The following is a 20,349-nucleotide window of genomic DNA, read 5'->3' as shown; positions in this document are numbered from 1 at the left end:
ACTTAAGAGGGAGGAAAAAGTTTTCCAATGGCAAGATGAGACAGTGTTGGGTGCTTCATATAATAGGTGACATTTCTGCTGAGCCGTTGAGAAAAGGTAAAATGCGTATGGGGCCAGAATTAATATATAAGTGAAACTGGGTTGAAATTAATATCAAGGGCCTGAGATGGGGGAAAGGAGAAGTCCCTTAAAAGCCACTTGCACCCAGAAGAGAACAGGAAAAATGGGGGAGACCCCACCACTTTGGCCTTTGTGACATCCACAGGCCTTTCCAGTCAGTGAAACCTGTATACATGGGCTTCAGCACCAGCTGGTGCAGTCAGTGATCTCCCCCTCTGCCCTCTGCTCAGAGGTCCTGAGTGACAGCAGAACAAACTGGCACAGCCAGGACCACGGCGAAGCAGCCGAGGCACCGAGAGCAAACCTGTAGGAGGTAGGGTCATGCAAAGGCTGAGCCACACGTGCAGGACCAGAGAGTGAGTGCCTCATCCTAGTCCCAGCCCTGCTTTCTGGCTGCTGGGAGCAGGATCCCTGAGTGCTGGGCCTGAGCGCCTACTCCACTCCAGGCACTGTACTGTTCGGTTGTCGGAAAAGTCATGATGTATTTTTGCAACAGAAAACATAGAAAAAATACGTCGCAACTTTTCCAACAGCCCAATAGATGACATAGTCAATACAGTGTCCCCAGGCGAGTTCACAGTCCAGCAGGGGTGGGAGAAGTAAGTATGAAAGGGGGAGCCCAGGGGCTGTGGGCACTCAGAGGAGAGACACTGGACCCATACTGGGAAGGGGTGATCAGCAAACTTGTAGGAGAAAGTGAAACCTCAGCTAAGCTTTGAACAAGGGAGGGTGTAGGGCACTCCCTTCTCAGCCTGCCTGGTCTGGGATTTAGAACTTGGCCTTAGAAACCAAGAGCCCACCCAGGCACTGACTTCGCACAGCTGATGTGACTGTGTCTGCCCCTTGCCTCTGTAGATTTGCGACATGGCCAAGGAAGCCCTACAGTGCCCTCCTGTCTCAGACGGAGTCCATCGCAGCAACCCCAGTGTCTGCCAGCTTGCCAGCAGTCCCAGCAGTCGAGCCCCCTGAGATTGATCTGAGTGACTTCATTAAGTAAGTGAAAATGCAAAGCCAGAATGGATTTTTTTTAATAGCATTCTTCTCTCTGTACTGACATACATTCTCAGACTCATCCCTCATGTATTCATCCAACCACTCACCACCAGCCAACAGCTTAATGAGTACCTTCTGTGTGTTAGGCCCTGGACTAGGCATCTCGGATACGGAGCTGAAAGTCATTTCTGCTCTCAGGAGGTCATAGCCTCCTGAGTCCTGGGGGACTGAGCCCTTCCTCTCATGTTGTCCTCTCCATTTGCCCAAAGTCTGCAGCCAGGGCCAGTCAAGTCATGGGTAGCAAGCAGAAAAGAATATGACAATTGGTCAAACATGATACTCTCATAATAAAATGCCCCAATAAATGATAAAACTTAACACTGAGCATTGGGAACACATCCAGATTGTCTGAGGAGTTGCTAGAGCTTCCCAGAACTTTTTATAAGTTGGACATGGGCTTGGTAGACCCGGAAAGAAGGGTTGGGGCCTACAGAAAATTGTCCAGTTTGATGCACTAGACTGTGTGGGGGCAGCTGACTTCTTGGAAAAGGCGTACTTTGAATGAGAGCCCCACTTGTTCTCTGGGGCGCAGTGGGAGCGGGGGGAGGAAGACAGGGCCCTTAGGTTGAAGACTGTTGTAATGGCTGCCAAATGAGTGATTTTCTACATTTTCTTAAACTCCCAGGACTACCCTTGTGGATGAAAATTTGGGTTCCGAAGAAAAAGAGCACAAGAAAGCACAAGCGCCAATGCTGGTCATCTCAGATGTACGTTTCCCTTCCCTGGGGCAGGTTGGCAAGTGGAAATTCCTTTCCGTAAAACAGAGGCAGAGCCAGGAGCAGAATGGCAGGTGCAATGCTAGGGTTTGGCTGCGATGAGGCTGCAAACCTTTATCCGGGTCACTTCCCAATCAAACTCCCTCAGAGCCATACCTCAGTGAGAGCCCAGACACCTCAGCAAACAGATTTTCTCTGTAATGGAAAAGCCAGTCACTGCTAAACCTTGGTGATCTCTTCCCAGCCCCTGAATGGAGGCTATGAAAGGAGAAATATTTTCCGCAATAATTTGTAAAAACAAAGAAGAAATCAAGAGGGTTTACACATTCATATCCTTCAATTCTAGAATGATGACCTAAGCAAATCATGGGAGATGCAAAGTTTTATGTACAAATATGTTTGTTACAACTCTTTAGAAACAGCAAAAGACTTGAAAAATAAATTATTATATATTCATGATGATATACAATCTTTTAAAAGAGTGTTTGTCTCAGGAGTGGTATAGTGGGGGTAAGCAAGCATTGTAACACTTTGTAGGTAGGAGTATGAATTGGCATAGCCTCTGTGACATACAATTTGGCAAGTGTATCAAAATTTAAAATGCATAATTCCTCTGCTAGAATATTATTCACCAGGTACATGTTTACATTTACATGGAGACATATAACTATTCTTGTATACTGCAACTTTGTTGGTAAAAGCAAGAAAAATTGGAAACAACTCCACCAATAGAAGACTGGTTGAATAAACTAAATTACTTCTGCACAAGGCAATACTATGAAATTCTTTTGCAGAAAATGAGAAAGTTCTTTATATACTGATTTGGAGCAATCTCTGATATATTAAGTAAAAGTAACTACATATTCTATTTTTTTAAAGCATTTTAAATGATGCGCGTGATGAATATTTAGTCACATGGGAAAGTCACACTCATGTTACAATGTCAACTGAAAAATCAGACGATAAATATACATAGGGTGCCAAAAAAATGTATACACATTTTAAGAAAGGAAAACTGTATTAAAATTGTAGTACTCAATATATACCGATAACAAAAGATGAATACAAGTCACATTGGACTTCTGCATTTATAAGAGGTGCTCAAAGTGGTTACCATCAGTGTCCAGACACTTCTGATTACAACGAACTACTGCTTGAGCAACTTTGACCAAAGTGTCCACTTGTACACTTTTTTGGCACCCCCAGTATATACACACATATATACATATATCTACAATATAATCTCATAGTTGATTTGTATTTCTTTGAAGCTTTCTTACTTTACAAATTTTTTAGAATGAATACACGTGTGTATAAAACACTTGTCTTTTAAATGTTCTTTTCTTTTTCTATTTTCATAAATGTTTGTCATAGAAAACTCAAGAATACAGAAAAATGAAAGCAAAATCCTCAAACTCCTACCATTCATAGAAAAATACTAAACTTTAGCAGATATATCTGTTTGCATATGCAAATCTCTGAATGACTTTATACCTGCTCACACCTTCAGGTGTCATACATAGGCATATGTAATTTTACATAAATGTAACTGCTTTATCACTCAGTAAAATGTTGCACACATCATTTCTAATCCATAACTATATGTTGCATCATCCTTCATGGATAGAGTACCACACACACTTCATTTAAAGTGATACCCTATTAATAGGCATTTAGTTTGCTTCCAGAGTTTTGCTTTTATAAATGATGCTGCAGTAAACATCCTTGTACTTACATTTTTGACACTTGTCTAATTATCTCTGTAGAAAAAAATGTACTACAGGCATACGTCAGAGATACTGTGGTTTGGTTCCCAACCACCACAATAAGGCAAATATCGCAATTAAGGAATTTTTTGGTTTCCCAGTGTATATAAAAGTTATTTTCATGCTATTCTGTACTCTACTAAGTGTGCAGTAGCATTATGTCTAAAAACATCAATGTGCATGCCTTAATTAAAAAATACTTTATTGCTAAAAAGTGTTAACCATCATCTGAGCCTTCAGTGAGTTGTAATCTTTTTGCTGCTGGAGGGTCTTACCTTCAATTTGTAAAAAAACACAAGCAATATCCGCAAAGCACAATGAAGCAAAGCACAAAAAAACGAGGAATGCCTGCATTTTAAAAACATATACAACCTACTTCACTTTTCTGTTAGCGATGGGAAGGAGCATATTGATGACCCATTATTAATGCTTGCTAGCTTTTCCTTGCACCTTTAATTTCTAGGGAGTAAAAGTGAACTCTGCTGAAACAGAAAGGATAGATCCAAACCAGAACCAGGTGGAGATTCAGGAATCCCTGTGGTTATCTGAACAGGATGAGATGCTTTCCATTGGGATAGAAGAAGTAAGTAACACCTCGTGGGCCCTAAGGTCATCTGACACCAGCTCATCTTACTGAGCACCTGCCCCAAGTTAGAAATTTAAATATTGCCAGAGCACTATTACCACCATGACCATCTTATATTTTCAGGGTGCTGGGCTAATCACCTTTCATGGAGTCAAACCAGTTAAAGTCGGAATTCATCTGTAAATTGACTGAACCTTAGCTTACCTTTTGCAGGCTTGTCATCCCCATAGATGCTCTCATATAGAATGACTCTCTCTGCAGGTGTTTGATATTTTGCCCCTCTGTGGAGTGCTGCAGCCAAACGGTAGCCTCCAGATATCTTTCACCTTCTATGGACACTGTGACATCGTGGCCCAGGCTAAAGCTCTGTGCGAAGTGGAAGGAGGGCCCACCTATGAGATAACACTGAGGGGAGAGGCATCCCTGATCAGCTATTCCTTTGACAACAAGGACATTAACTATGGATTACAGGTATTGCCAACCACCAGGAGGACATGTTCTGCTTTTGCCTAAACATCAGTCGTCACCCTTGTGCTCTCAGAACCCCCATCATCATATTCTCACCATCACCCCGTCCTTGATCCCTCATCTTCCTCCCTAACCCTGATTATCCTTCCTCTGCCAACCATTTGCCAGACATTTCCACTTGCTTTTCTCACTGTCTCCTGAAATGCAGCATGTTAGACGCTAAAATTTGCATCTCCCTTCTCAGTCCAGAAGCTCATTCCAACCCGTCCGATTCTTTCACTAACTCTACTACCTTCTCAGTCTCTTGAGCTTACGGCCTCCGAGGTATCTACCACCCCACTCTCTCCTGCACTGCCCGCATCCCTACAGCATCCGTGGTTTGCTGATTCATCCAGCAGGACCCCTCTGAGTAGGTTTTTCCCTTCCCATCGCCACTGTGGTTATAACACCACAGGGTTTCATCAAGCCATGCCCAAATTATTACAGCAGTTCTTTTCAAACTGTAATGTGCATATGAATCACCCGGGAATCTTGTTCAAGTGCAGGTTTTGATTTAGTAGATCCAGGGTAGAGCCTGAGAACCTGCATTTCTGACAAACTCCCAGCTGATGCCAACGCTACTGATCCACGGACCCTATGGAAGCAAGGGATTACAACCCACTCTTAGCTCCCACTGCTAACCCATCTAAACATCCTTGCCAGATAGATTTTCCCCACATCGCATTTTCATCCCGTCAATCCCTGACAATTAACCCCAGCAGCATTTGGGAAGGCAGCATAGTACTGAGAAAAGAGCATGGTTTTGTAGTCAGAAGAACTGGGATGTTATCCTGGTTTTACTTCCTACTAACTGTGTAACCTTGGGCACATCACTTAACTTCTCCAAGCCTCAGTATCCCTCATCTATCAAATGGGAATAGGGTAACAATAGGTAATGGCAATAGCGAATGGCAATAAGTAGCTATCTCACCAGGTGGTTGTGGTTACTTAAGTGTCTAGTCAATACTGTGCCTGGGTCAGAGAAGGCCTTCAATCATGAGTCCCTTTCTCTGTCACCCAGTGGATCAGAGCCACATTCCTCCATGTGGATGAGAATACCCTAAGCCCCTCTATTAACTGATGCTTCTTACATTAAACTTCGTTTCTCATAATTCCCCATTACAACCCGTTCATTCATTTGTGACCAAGATGGCTTGCCCACTGGCCCTAATGCACCCCAGCCCTTCCTCTTGTGTTACCCCACTCATCCTCGATCCTGCCCACTCCAAACCTATATGCACTATAAGACCCAGCTCAGCTCCATTCCTCACTTATCTTTACATTCTCTTGGGATTTAAGTTCAGTCTTTGCCATAATATAGTATACCTTCTAATTTTTGCTTTGCAATAATTGTCAGTTCATTCTGTGTGTCTGTATCCTCTGTTCCCAATTAGGTTTTGTGTTATGTGCTCAGAGACCATAACATATCTCGTACCAAATTTTGATGGGGATTAGATCCCCATTATATAGCTACTGCAGGTATAATTACTGAATTGCGTGTGTGTGTGTGTGTGTGTGTGCATGTGTGTTAATAGGTTAAGGCTGTGCCTAAGATCAAATTTACCTAACAGTTATTGAGGCCTTGTTTATTGCGTTAACCAAATAGAATTCTCTCTCATTCCTCATCTCCAGGGTCCTCTGGGCAATTGGGTCTGGCTCAGCTCAGAGTGTATGCTTTGAAGCAGTTGGTCCTTGTCCTACCTTGTCCTAAGAAGCCCTGAAGTGGCCTCAGGTTATTAGACCTGATGAGCTGCTTAATTATATTAGCAAAATCTCAGGAAAAAGAACACATCTGGCCTATTATTCCCATGTCTCTACATATAAATAGAAAAATTCATTCTAGAAAATTCTGAACTCAAATCTTATTTTTTTTAAAAAGCAAATCTACTTTAAGAATTTTTGTGGTGAAGAAACTGAAGTCCAGGGAGGTTAGATGTTCACCCCACAACTAAAGTATATTAATTGTTAAAAGAACTAAGATGGAGTCAGACGTCCAGGGCCTAGTGCTCCTCCTGCCCCACTAGGCACCTTTCTGTGATACTAAGATTAGGGTTGGCAGCATCTACAGCATGAAAAATAAAATACGTGTCTGTGAGGCGTGTTTGTCCAGCTGCCTTTGTCAGGATGGTAGCAGCACCCCAAAGGCGGGATGACAGAGGAGTCACTCCTCTCCCCCTTCTCCTATCAAGCTGTTTCACCAAGTCACAGAGAATGAAATCACACTGAAGAACACTGGGAAAGTCGGCTTTGAATTCAAGGCTCTGACTGACCACCAGCCTTCACCAGACAACCTTATGCCGGGAGTGCCACTAATCCTGCCTCTCTCGGTAAGTAGCCTTCCCACCCGTGATGCCATGGATAATGGTCAGAGGAGCCCAAACTCAAACCAACGAGCTGCACTCCAGAGGTACATCAGATTACACTAAACATTCACTGCCAGGATTATGGGTGTAATTTTTTAAAAAAATTAAGATGCAAGCATTCTCAGAAGCAAAATAAATAAATCTAAATAAGCACTTCACTCATTCATTAAACAAGCATTTGAGTCCTTCACTAGCTAGGCACTGTTCAGGCACTAGGGATTCAATAGTGCACAAGACAATATAACCCCATGGATTTTTGTCCCATGATTATATGACTAGTTTATTTCCGCTTGTGTCCTCACATTTCCCCGTGTAATTTCTTGAAGCTGAGGACCTCCTCTCCACTGACTGCAATAAATAAAAGCAATTTTTCATTAGCAGGTGTGAAAACACCAGTGGATTGCAATGTGCCAGAGTAGCTTTAGAAGAAAATGGAGGAGGTAGTTTCTTGTACCTATGTTAATCTATCAGTTTTAAGGAACTTTTGTTGAATTTTCTCATGGTGAAAATAAATCTTGCGGGAGGAATGTGAATGGTGAATAACTAGCACAATAGACCCTTGGGATTATCTAGTCCATCAAACTGCCAGAAGCAGGCGTCCACTGTAAATTTTAAAGTTCTCTCTGTTCTTCCTGCTGTGTAGGGTTTTATCAGTTCGCTTAAAAAGCAGGTGTTGAAGGTTTACTACTTACCTGGAGTACCTGGGGTCTTTCAAAGGAGCTTCCAGATACAGATCGCCCACCTAGACCCAGAAAATATCACACTTAGTGGAGAAGGCATCTTTCCCCGCATCTGCCTCGATCTTCCCAGGAACCTCAAAGGTATCATATTTCCCCACTGGGAAATTTCAGCTTTGCCTGTTTGAAGGTTGATGGCTACTCGCATTATTTGCTTGGTAGTCCTCAGTAGTTCCCTTCTGTGTTATTCATCAATAGCAAAAAAAAAAGTCAAGAGTTGAAATTGACTGGGCGACCTGAGTTTAGTGAGACAAGATGTGGCCACGACAGTCCCAAATCAAGACCCCTGGCCAGTTTTGCCATTACTGAATTACTCAGAGGCACCAAGAAATTGCACTTCCCAAGGCCTTTTCTCCCAGCACACATTCCTGCCAGCTATAATCTCTCCCTGAGTTGTCCTTCTCCGCAGCACACTCACAGATGGCCATTGAGAACACGAAGGCTGATTTTACTGCAAGGAGCACAATTCTCAAAATATAAACTATACTGAAAGGCAACCAAGGCTCTGCCCCTTATTTTGGCATTCCAGAGTTTGGAGACTCATTTAGACCATTATTAATTGTCTGCCCACATGTCTAGCCAAGGCTTTCCTGATAACATATGGCCTCCAGAGCCATCCTGCTGTACCAGAGTATATCTATGCCTTGGAAGATCCCAAAACTCAGCTCAGCAGCTCTCTTAGACATAGAATCTCTCTGGGTCTTTCTTCCTGGACGAAAAGTCAAGAGGAACTCCTCGCTCTTCTTTGTGATTCCCTCTTCAGGCTCCTTGAAGCCCACATCCCCTAAACAGCTTCCGACTAAGCCCTCACACCTCAGCCTTTCCTCCTACCCCATCCCCCAAAGTCACTAACTCAACGGTTAATCACCTATTAAATCCTAATTGTCTGTTCCCTGAACACATGAGCACAAATATTAGTAAATCTAAGACCATGTCACACTCTAGCACCCAGAGTTCCAGTTAGACAGAAGTTAGTCGGACTCCACATATAATTGTCAGGAAGGAAAGCCGTTACCACACGGTTGAAAACTGGGCACCCAGTTGGCCTCTTAAGGCAGTAGACCTGGTTCGGCCAGTACAGGGCTTTAAAATAATTTAAATCTGAATACCATTAGTTGGGTCTTCTGTGCTCCACTTCCTACTGTGTCCTAACAGGTGCTGTAATTTTTTGCCTGCCTTGCCCCTCAAGCATTTGAGTTTTTACTGCTTACTGGTGAACTTGGGTGTCTCAAATCTCTCTACCAATTGCCCACCCTCTCTGACTCAGGGGATTGTAGCTTGTTTAGTTGTAATTAAAGCAACTTGACCCAAATATATTCTTTTTGTTAATTGAGATTTAATAAACATGACCAACTGTCTGGGTTTGTCCATCACGAGGGGTTTTCCAGGTTGTGTAGCTGTCAGTGCTAGAACTGGGAAAGGACCAAGTAGCCTGGGATCCAGTGGGTCACCCTACGAGTGATTTAGGATGTTGCTGCCATCAAGTTTTTGAGAACCACCTAGTATCTCCTTAAAGCATAGTCTCGTTAAGCTCAGTGAAGTCTCTGATACAAATTCCACTCACTCACAAATTACCCTCTAAAGCAGAGAAAACATGGCAGGGGAGATACCAAAAAATTCGCTTCCCTTCTCATTTTCTTTACCCTTAGCTACAAGTCTGTGTTTGGGGCATAATTCATATATTTCTAACCATCGTGATTTTCTTTTCCTTCCAACCCCCACAGGAAATGAAAAGTATGAGACCTTCTTCAATCAGGCCAAACAAAACCTAGAAAAAGAGTCCAACAAATGTGAAATGCTGTATCACTTAGAGACAACTGAGGAAATGCCTGAGGATGAGTCTTCTGAGGTAAGGCTAGCCGCACTCCGCTCAGAATGTAGGTGGCAGAAGGACAGTGCGCAAAAGCCAGGGGCAAGAAGGACATGATAGCTCTAAGAAGTAGAAAGGAGAAAAAGGTCTAGCTAAAGCAGGGATGTGGGGAGATCCGGGAGCCAAGATGAGCCTGAAGAGGTAAGCAGCCCCTAGTGAACCTATTAATGGTTTTGAACTTTATCCTGAGGGCAACAGGTAGTCACTAAGTGTTTCAACTGGGACCGTGGGTAATCTGATTTTGCGTCTTAAAAAGCTCCCACTGGCGCCTTGTGGAGCTCTGAGAAGACAGGGGCTTGGGGAAGATGAGAGTAGATGTAGTGAGATCAGTTATTCAAAAAGCTGATGGAGTAATTTTCAATGAGAGATGGTGGTAGTGTAAACAAAGATGATGACGGAAGGACTAGGGAGAATTGGGTATAGAAGTGGATTGGTCAGTGATTAGGGATTAGTTGGATGTGGGGGTGAGGAGGTGACCTCCAAGTGAATTGCTTGGATGACAAAGGAAGGAGGGGGCATTTAGGTAGGAAACTCAGGAGGTTTAGGGTAAGAGGAGGAAGGGAAATGCGTTCAGATGGTCTGTTATTACACGTGAGATTTCTGGGCATCATCCAAGTGGAGGCATCCAATAGGGAGTTGGAACCATTGCTATGGACCTAGGGAGAGAGGCAGGATGGAGAAAGTGAAGTGAGACTCATCAGATGGTCATTGTCATCATAGGAAAAGGTGAGCTTCCCTGGGAAGTGTATTGAGTGATCAGGGAAGAGGGTAAATCCGGAGTAGAACCTCAGGTACCCGACAACTTGTGGGGAAGAGGGACAGCCAAAGGGGTTCCTGGAACAATTGGGAGTGTGTGATGCCTCCAAGGTGGGAGTCAAGCCCAGAGGTGGTCTCTCGAGGGAGGGAGTGACCCAGCTTGTAAATAAAGGCTGTGGGATATGAAGACAAAATCCCAAAATGTCCTCTCTCACCATTCCCTGAAATTCCTCAGTCTATTCCAGACCATGGAGGCTGCTTTCTCTCTGTGCTCTTTTCTTGAAATGTAAATGGACGTGAGAATATTGTCATAAGGAAGAATTACATATGTCGCTTGAGAGCTGTTAGACTGGTTAAGAGGTGATTCTAAAATGGGAAAGCAGGGTGTCACTGGGGAGACTGGGAGCCCCAAAGGCCACCAGCACTCACTTATTTTGCAGATACTAAAAGCGAACCTTAGCTTCATGGATAATCATCATTAATAACAGCAGTCCCCATTTATCATTCTTATACCAGGCCTGTGCCACACTATTGACCCGCATTATTATTTCATTAAATCCTCCCACAGTGGGCGGAGCGGGGAGTACAGTGCCATTACTATCTTAATTCTACAGTTTTACAGAACTCATAGAAGTGAAGTGCGTTTCCCAAGGCAAGCCACAGAGCCAGGATTCGAATTCAGGCCTGCCTAACTCCTAGCACCATGTTCTTAGCTGCCGCCCGCTCCTGCCAGACCCTCTGCTGTCTGTGAGGGGCGGCAGTGTCTTTCCACTCTGCTAAATGCATTCCCAGGTGGCTCCTCATCAGAGCCTTAGAACAGCTGTCTCCAGCCGTCCCTCCAGACTTGGGGTGGGGTTTTGAAGACTGTGATGGCACGAGCAGAGTGAGCTTGCCCTCCTGCATAAGCGAGGGGTTGACCACTGATGGCTCAGGAGCCAAGTGTGGGGTTGGCTTTGCTATTCCAGAATCTATTAATAGATGGCTAGGAAGGCCTGTAGGTGAGGCAGGCTCCCCTCCCAGTTGGTCCCAGTTCCTACTTCTCCACATTGTCTCATTACGGGCCACTTCACATGTTAACCTTTCCTACTTGGCCTGGACTTCCTGTTTGGACCTTCTAGAACAGTGTTTCTCAACCTTTTTTCACTGTCACGGCCCCCAAGTCATCTTTCCCCTAGTCCCCCATGAAATACATTTATTAAATGTAAAATGTAATCTCTCTGAAGAGTTAGATATTAAATTTTTTTATTTTTTTTAGCTGAGCCATCCTGCCACCTGTTGGTAGCTCAGCGGCTGCTCAGCTCAGGCCAGAACTCGAACCGCTGTTGCTCAGAGCTCAAACTCTTGAGTGAGCTCTTAACCAACTGAGCCACTCGGCTGGCCCTTAGATATTAAATTTTTTTAATTTTTATTTTGAAATAATTATGTCACAGGAAGTTGAAAAATAATGTTTCTCCCATCGGTGATACCTTACATAATCATAGTACAATATCAAAACCAGGAAAGGAAATTGACATTGATACAAGCTACAGAGCTTATTCAAATTTCATCATTTTTATATACCCTGGTGTGTGTGTGTGTGTGTGTGTGTGTGTTTCTTTGCAATTTTTTCATATGTGTAGATTTGTGTAACCACCACCATAATTAAGTTATAGAACTGCTCCATCACCATAAGGATCCCTGTGTTTGTTGGGGAAATAGAATTAAAAACAAAATCTGCTTCCAACTCAGAAAATCTCTCCACAGAGTTAGAAGAGAAAGAGAATAATAATTTTATTATTAATTATTAAACTAGAATGTGATCCATGTCATAGGCAGTCCACTAAGAGATTGTAAAGACAGAAAGAAAGATAAATCTTTTATATAGCCAAGCAAATACAACCATTACATACATGTTCTCAAAGTAAACAGTAACTAATCCTTCAGTAAGAATTATAACTAGTCCTCAAATTAGAGGACTTGACAGCACCATTTGTCACACTTGGTTCATCCTAAATTCATATGGTTATTGGGGTGACCATTTGGCTTTATCCAAAGGAAGCCACACTTCTCATGTTTTTATGACAGGGCCCTCTGAAGTTAGGCTCCCCACCCTCCCACAGAAACTGGGTGATAGAGGCACTATCATCCTTGATGATGGCATCCAAAGGATGGCTGCCATGTCCTTGAGAAAGACACTCTGGGTTGTAAAGCTCACAAGAGGCTTATATAGCCTTTGAAAAGATTTACATACATTTCAAAGAGACAGAGAAAGAACTTCCCGGTTTTTTAAAGTAAATGTTCTAAGAAGAGGGAGTGGGGAGAAATCATTTCCCTTATTTTAAGCAGGAAGATTAAGCCCTTAATTTTAATTTGTATTTGCCCTTCCATACTACTCCTTTATAGCCATACCCACCCCAAATATCACCATTCCCTGCCCCTGGCAACCACTGATCTGTTCTTTATCTCAGTACTTGGGTCATTTCAAGAATGTTATGTAAATAGAATCCTACAGTATGTAACCTTTTGTGATTAGCTTCTTTCATTCACCATGATGCCCTTGAGATCCATTAATATCAATAGTTCGTTCCTTCTTATTGCTGAGACTATGCATGGTAAACATATACCAATTTGCTTACTCCACCCCACCCCCCATAAAAATGTTAATACCACCAATAGACTGTATATCTGTTTGTGTACCGTGGACCTTTGGAGGGCCACAGACCATTGTGATAGCTAAGAACCACCAGTTTTCACCCCCTTAAATGTCATATTGCCCACATTGAGAATGCATGTTCTAGAATTTTCTCACTTGCTTTTCTCTCTTGCTCCAGTTAAATGCCCAACTCCAGATGGAAGTAGAGCGACTTATAGTCGAAAGCTATGCCATAGAGCATCAGAAAACAATTATCCCAAATCCCATGGATGATGTCAGCCTTTGGAGTCGCCGCAGGCTGGCCAAGTGAGTACCCTTTTGTGCTGCGTTTGTTTCAGAGTGTAGGGAGCCAGAAGTGCTGCCCACCAGAGCGCTCTCTGAAAAAATGGTTGACCCTTGAGGAACGCAATCCACCTGCCTCTTGTATCTGTCATCCTCTAGCATCCAGCCCACTGGGTAGAGCCCTGCCTGTTAAAGTCAGAAACCTCCGGCCCCGCCTAATGGACAGGCCTGGTTTCAGGTTCATGAGGACCCACGCTGAATGTGTTTTAAGATAATGACTGAAACAGCAGTGTGAACCTCTGGGGGAAGTGTCTTGCTCCTAGTCTCCATTCTGGGGGCCACTAGTCATTCTCAATTCCAGAGTATAGCATTATGCACAGGAGACAGAAGAGAGCCTCACACCCTCTCACTTTTGGAGAGTGAGTGGTAAGAAGAGCTTGTTAACCATTTCAGAATCCAGCTGCCAGAGTACATCCTGGACTTTGGCTTCATGATCCTTGGTGACGTCCGAACCCACATTATCAAGATCACCAACACCAGTTACTTCCCAGTGTCCTTCCACGCAGAAAAGCGTGTCCTTCGCGACACAGGTAACCAGGCTACACCTTGTCATTTGTGACACTTTCCCACTGCACCTGTCATGTCTAACAGGGCCATGTGGACTGGCCTTCTGGAATAGTGTCCGTGCTTCTTCTGGGATCAGCTGAAAGAATTTGGGAGCCATTAATTGATTCCTATGCCCAGAGGGGCTGTACCTAAAGCAGCTCTTGTCTGCTATTTCTCTTTCCCACAAAGAAATTTTTGTTTGTCTTGGTCCAGGCTTTAGTATCGAACTAGACCGTGTAAAGAATCTGCCTTACTGTGAAACGGAAACATTTGAAGTGAGATTTGACCCACAAGGGACCAGTCTTTCTGTTGGAAACAAAGAGGTCATTCTGCCCATCAAGGTAAGATGCACTGTTGGGCCTCGGTGACCCCACCCCCACCTCTGCTTGTCGATCACCCATTGGATGATCCAGTTATGATTTCAGAGCCATGATTCTTCCCCCAAACCCGTGCCATGTGCTAACAGCAATTTTATGTCTGCTTTAGGTGGTTGGAGGCCCAACAGTTCACATCTGTCTCCAAGCCACAGTGACCGTTCCCACTATGACACTGTCAAGTGACAAAGTGGAGTTTGCCACAATTCAGTGTGGGCAGTGCCTCATGGAAACCATTCAGCTTTCCAATCATCTCCAAGTCCCTTGTGAATGGCTTGCCCACAGCCCGAAGCCATTTAACAAGGTAAATGAGTTAGGCCCATCGGTCCGCTTCTCTCCATCTCCATTTCAGCCAGATTTGTAATTCCAGGCATTCACTCTCATCGCTTCATTCTCCTACTCAAAGACTTTCAGTGACAACCATTGCCTCTTGAATAAAGCCTAGTCCCTTAGCCCAGCGCTTAAGGACCTATCAGGCCAGGCTCTCTGGTGAATGTCTTATTCATCTTTGTACCCTTGGTATCCATACATTCCCTGATACTTGGGAGGTATGCAGTAAATGTAGGCTGAGTGAGTGGAGGATGGAAAAATCAATTTTCCATAGGCAATGATCTAATTGTCTAATATCTATTAACCAGCTGGAGAAACACATGCCAAAGTACTTAAGACAGAAGCTACATGCCAAATTACAGCCAAACACACAGATCTTTGAGATCCAGCCCACTTCTGGGGTTTTGCATCCTGGTGAGAAGTTCAATGTGCAAGTGAAATTCATGCCCAAAGAAGAGGTAAGCTTTAATGAACTGTGGTTTCATTCAGACTCTGAATCTCTGAGCTTTACTCAAAGACCATGCTCGACTGGGTCTCTGGGGAAGCTTCGAGTAACCTGTGCCTCGCTATTCTGATTATGATATCTCAAGTTCTAATGGTTCATTTAGGAACTGTGTGGCCTGATGGTTAAGAGCACCAGCTCTGGAACTTTTTGTCTGGAACTCCTGACTTTTATCAGGAGACCTGGGGGAGTAGCCTTCTGCCTCTGCACTCAGAGGGCTATGTGGCTTTGAGCAAATTACTTAACCTCTCTCAACTTCTGTTTGTTCACAGATCAAATGAAAAATAATATCACATGTCAAAAATCTCTTATTGCAATCCTGAAATCCAATAAGCTCCAAAAACTGGAAAAAATTTCATAAGGTTCAGACCCAAACTCATTTGGCAGAAAAACCTCATCTGAACAGACATGAGACTATTTAACCTTTATTTATCCCACTTAGTTTGCAGAGTCAAACATTGCAACTGCAGAAATATTAATGTGTTTGGTTCCTGCTGAGGGGATTAGGTAACATAGGGTATATGAACTGCATTTACCTTTTTCAAAATCTGAATTTGACAGCATCTGGCCCCCAGGGTCTCAGGTAAGACATTATCAACTGCAATAGCTACCTCCTAGGGATATTTTGAAGATTAAATTAATTAACATGGAATAAAATACACAGCATACTGCTCTATATGTAGTAAGTGTCTCAATAACTATTAGCTGTTACCATCAGTAGTTTTAATAATAATAAGTACTTCCTGGTAAACATACTCCCTGGGTCTCACAAATACTTCTTTTGTGAACACCTTCAGCACAAAACTACTCCTGACAAAGAACATAGTAATAATAATAAAAAATCTAGAACCAGAGATGATCTCAAGAGGTTATACGGTAAAGACTTTTGCTCAAAGTTTAAGGCATTTGGGAGACGTTTTTCTCTGTTTTCAAAAGAAAAAAAATCAATATGAGTTTTTAGAATACCTATGGTTAATTTCCATTTTCCTGGTAATGGCTTTGAGGAAATGCTTAAGAATCTACAGTGAGAAAGAAGAAAACTGAATGACTTCATATATGATTCTAAAATAAAGTCCCTGTTCCTATCATTATAAACATCTCCCCAACCCTTTTAAAAGAAAATAGAATTCATAGGTTTTTCATTCTTAGAGAGTATTAAGACTATCATGGGGGTTCACTGAAGATTTTGGATGTTTTACTGAATGAAGGAAATATCAGTAAATGTATTAATAATAATAATAATAATAATAATAATAATATTTGTTCAGACAGTTCTATAAATGTTGAATTGGAATTAGTCAAAGTTAATAAAATGTTTCCACCACTTGGAAGAGGAATTTATTGGCTGTATACAAGGAATGGGTTAGCCCTACAGCCCATATGATCCACACCTATATCTGCAACAGCATCAGCAGCACAGAGAAATCAACAGGATCCTCACTAACAACTCCTAGGCACTGTAATATGTGTTCAGAATACTCCATGTTAGATAACAAGGAAATGAAGAAAATGCTTTAGAAAGATTTCCATAAAAAGCAATTAAAATATAGAAGTTTAGATCATAAGATGCTAATTCCATAGAAACCCCTTAACCAATAATTCATTCTCCTACTACCTCCAACAATAGATATTTTCCTGTGCGTGTATGTATGTCCGTACACATTCCATCCATCTGATTTCCCCACTTGAGCTAAGATAGAAGCTCTTCCAATCATACAGCCAATCATGGCCTCCAAACCCAAGCCATGACCGTGGGCATCTGGTTAAAAAGGCAGAATCCCCAGCCTTACCCTGCCCCTACCAAGTCAGGATCTCTAGGGATGGGCCCATAAATCTGCATTTTAAATAGGTTCCTCAGTGAAACTAGATTCGGATAATTGGTATCACTGTCAACTGGTATTTGGGTTGAAATTGTATCAGATGAGCTGAATGCCTTAGCTGATTATCCCTGACAAGCCGCTCAACTATATCTTCAAATAATGGAAATATGTTCATTGAGATTCTCCAAGAAACACACTTGGAGACATTTTTGAATGCAAACAGATTATTTGAGAAGTGTAGGGAATACCACAGAAAAAAAGTAGACGGTGATAAGGTAAAGGAAGGCAGCTAACAGGGTGTGCGAGTGAGCCAGCTACCGTGGAGACAGGAGCTTGATCCTACTAGAAACTCTGAGAAAATATACAAAATGCACATTTCAGAATTGTCCCTCCCAGGAGCAAGGGAGCAGGGGTCTTTCTACAGTAACTTCTGAGAGTCGTTATTTGAGCACTGCTCCCAGAAGGTATTACTTCCGGCACTTCTGCCCGACCCCACCCCGCCCATGGGTAGCAAGGGTCCATGAAATGAGAGCCCAGAGATGCAGGCCCAGAGGTAAAGATTGTAGCAGCAGGACATCTGAACACACCGGAGGTCAGAGGGATATGAGCGTGGCCCTCAGAAGGCCTTCTGTAAGTGACGAGGCATTTGGTATAGTGCCTGGCATGCTAGATACCCAGTACTGTACTGTAACAGAAATTGCTCTCCTACAATTGTATAAGAAAAGTTTTTTCTCTTAATCTAAATAGGAGCAGTTTTGTACCCCCATGATTTTCGGTTTTACATGGCATGTAACAGAAAAAAATCAGATGTTCGTTTTGTTTTCATGATTTCCAGAAATTCTACAGTCAAACCCTGGTGTTCCAGATAGTGCAGGGCTCTCAGAAGCTTATGCTGCTGGTGCAGGGGCAAGGCTTAGAGCCACGGCTGGAGTTTAGCCCCTCCGTTGTGGAGCTGGGACCACTGCTGCCTTACACAACTGGAGATGAGGCTGAGGTGGTGGTGAAGAATCCCTGCGACTTTCCCATTGAGTTTTATTCCTTAGAGTTTGACCAGCAGTATCTCCTAGAAGAGAAGGTGAGCAGAGGCCAAAACTACACTACCTTTTCCTACCGTGCTGGGCCCTGCCAGGTTCTCTGTCAGGGACGACTGCCTCATGATCTTTACCCCTTTTTCCCTTTGAGCCCTACCTGGGCAATTTAAAGGTCACTTTGTACACTTCCCTGACCTACTTGCCCTGAACTTCTTTGTGATCTCATTATACATGTTGAGCAACCAAGAAAAACTAATACACACTAATGGTTCAAATTCAAACTGAAAAACATATGCAGCAGTCATTATATTTCAAGTGAGTTTCTTGTAGACCCATGTAATTGGGTCTTTTTTTTTTAATACATTCTAGTAGTCTGTCTTTAATTGATATATTTAGACCATTTACAGTCAATGTGATTATGTTTGGGCTTAAATCTGCCTTTTTTTCTGTTTGTTCTGTGTTACATGTTTTCCAATTGCTACTCCATGTTCATTTTAACTTTAGTTTTTTTTAGAGGAGTTTTAGATTCACAGCAAAATTGAGGGGAAGGTACAGAGATTTCCCATACCCCTCCGGGCCCCACACATTCATAGCCTCCCTCGTTATCAGCATCCCTTCTAGAATGTTACCTTTGTTACAATCGATGAACCTACACTGACACATTATAATCACCCAAAGTCCATAGTTTACATTAGAGTTCACTCTTGGTATACGTTCTATGGGTTTGGACAAACATATAATGACATGTATCAATCATTATATTAATAGTATCATACAGAGTACTTTCATTGCCCTAAATATCCTCTGTGCTCAGCCTATTGAGCAAGGCCCTCCTCTTCCCAACCCCTGGTAACTACTGGTCTTTTACTGTCTCTATAGTTTGGCCTTTTCCAGGAATTGGAATCATATAGTAATTCTGTAAGTTATTCAAAATGGTATTCTTTTACTATAATTCAAAATTATATTCTTTTACTTCTAGTTATGCCTACTGGATAATCATCTCATGTACACTTCTTCCACGTTTTGCTTCTTGTATCTATAGTGTCATAGCTTATGATATCATAAAGCCAATAATTTTCAGATTGGCTTCTTTTACTTAGTAATATGCATTTAAGATTCCTTCATATCTTTTCATGGCTCGATAGCTCATTTCTTTTTAGTGCTGAATAAGTCCATTGTCTGGATGTACCACAGTTTATTTATCCATTCACCTACTGAAGGATATCTTGGTTGCTTCCAGGTTTTGGCAGTTTTGAATAAAGCTTTTATAAATATCCATGTTCAGGGTTTTGTGTAGACATAAATTTTTGACTTCTTTGGGTAAGTACCAAGGAACATGAGTGCTGAATTGTATCGTAAGAGTATGTTTAGTTTTGTGAGAAACTGCCAACCTGTCTTAAAACGTGGTTGCACCATTTTGAATTCCCACCAGCAATAATTGAGAGTTCCTGTTGCTCCTCATCCTCACTAGCTTTTGATATTGTCAGTGTTTTGGATTTTGGCCATTCAAATAGGTGCATAGTGGTATCTCATTGTTATTTTAATTTTCATTTCCCTGATGAGATTTGATGTGGAGCATCTGTTTATATGCTTATCTGTATATCTTCTTTTTTTTTAAGCTGAGCCATCCTGCCACCTGTTGGCAGCTCAGTGGCAGCTCAGCTCAGGCCGTGAATCAAACCCGGGACCCTGTTGCTCAGAGCTCAAACTCTTGAGTGAGCTCTTAACCAACTGAGCCACTCGGCCGGCCCTCTGTATATCTTCTTTAGTGAGGTGTCTGTTAAGGTCTTTGGCCCACTTTTTAATCAGGTTGTTTGTTTTCTTATTGTTGAGTTTTAACAGTTCTTTACATAATTTGAGTAACAGTTCTTTGTTAAATGTGTCCTTTTTAAATTAAATGTATTGGAGTAAATTTATTTAATGGCTAATAACATTATATAAGTTTCAAGTGTACAATTCTATAATATATCATTTGTATATTGCATTGTGTGCTCACCACCCAAAGTCTAGTCTCCTTCCTTCACCATATACTTGTATTTAACCCCCTTTACCCACTTCATCCTCCCCCTATCCCCCTTTCCCTCTGGTACCCACCATACTGTTGTCTGTGTCTATGAGTTTCTTTATTTTTTTTGTTTGTTCAAATGTGTCTTTTGCCAATATTTTTATCCCGGTCTTCTCATTCTCTTGACATTGTCTTTTGCAGAGCAGAACTTTTTAATTTTAATGAAGTCCAACTTATCAATTTTTTTTTATGAACCATGCCTTTGGTGTTGTATCTAAAAAATCATCAGCAAC

The 20,349-nt window shown here is 42.4% G+C and overlaps 1 protein-coding gene across 1 annotated transcript in view; it reads left to right on the top strand.

The window, feature by feature from the left end:
• HYDIN (HYDIN axonemal central pair apparatus protein) overlaps positions 1–20,349 on the top strand; it is a 355,182-nt gene that overhangs the window by 235,119 nt on the left and 99,714 nt on the right. Inside the window, exons 24-36 of the mRNA XM_019653707.1 lie at positions 976–1,113; positions 1,799–1,880; positions 4,119–4,238; positions 4,503–4,712; positions 6,938–7,075; positions 7,755–7,932; positions 9,573–9,697; positions 13,285–13,412; positions 13,842–13,978; positions 14,208–14,335; positions 14,481–14,672; positions 15,007–15,156; positions 17,856–18,095. Of these exons, the coding sequence (XP_019509252.1) occupies positions 976–1,113; positions 1,799–1,880; positions 4,119–4,238; positions 4,503–4,712; positions 6,938–7,075; positions 7,755–7,932; positions 9,573–9,697; positions 13,285–13,412; positions 13,842–13,978; positions 14,208–14,335; positions 14,481–14,672; positions 15,007–15,156; positions 17,856–18,095 (1,966 nt within the window). The remainder of the gene's footprint in view (positions 1–975; positions 1,114–1,798; positions 1,881–4,118; positions 4,239–4,502; positions 4,713–6,937; positions 7,076–7,754; positions 7,933–9,572; positions 9,698–13,284; positions 13,413–13,841; positions 13,979–14,207; positions 14,336–14,480; positions 14,673–15,006; positions 15,157–17,855; positions 18,096–20,349) is intronic.

This window comes from Hipposideros armiger, unplaced genomic scaffold (assembly GCF_001890085.2).
Source record: "Hipposideros armiger isolate ML-2016 unplaced genomic scaffold, ASM189008v1 scaffold_9, whole genome shotgun sequence".
Taxonomy (NCBI): Eukaryota; Metazoa; Chordata; class Mammalia; order Chiroptera; family Hipposideridae; genus Hipposideros; species Hipposideros armiger.
This window is presented reverse-complemented; position numbering and strand designations above follow the sequence as displayed.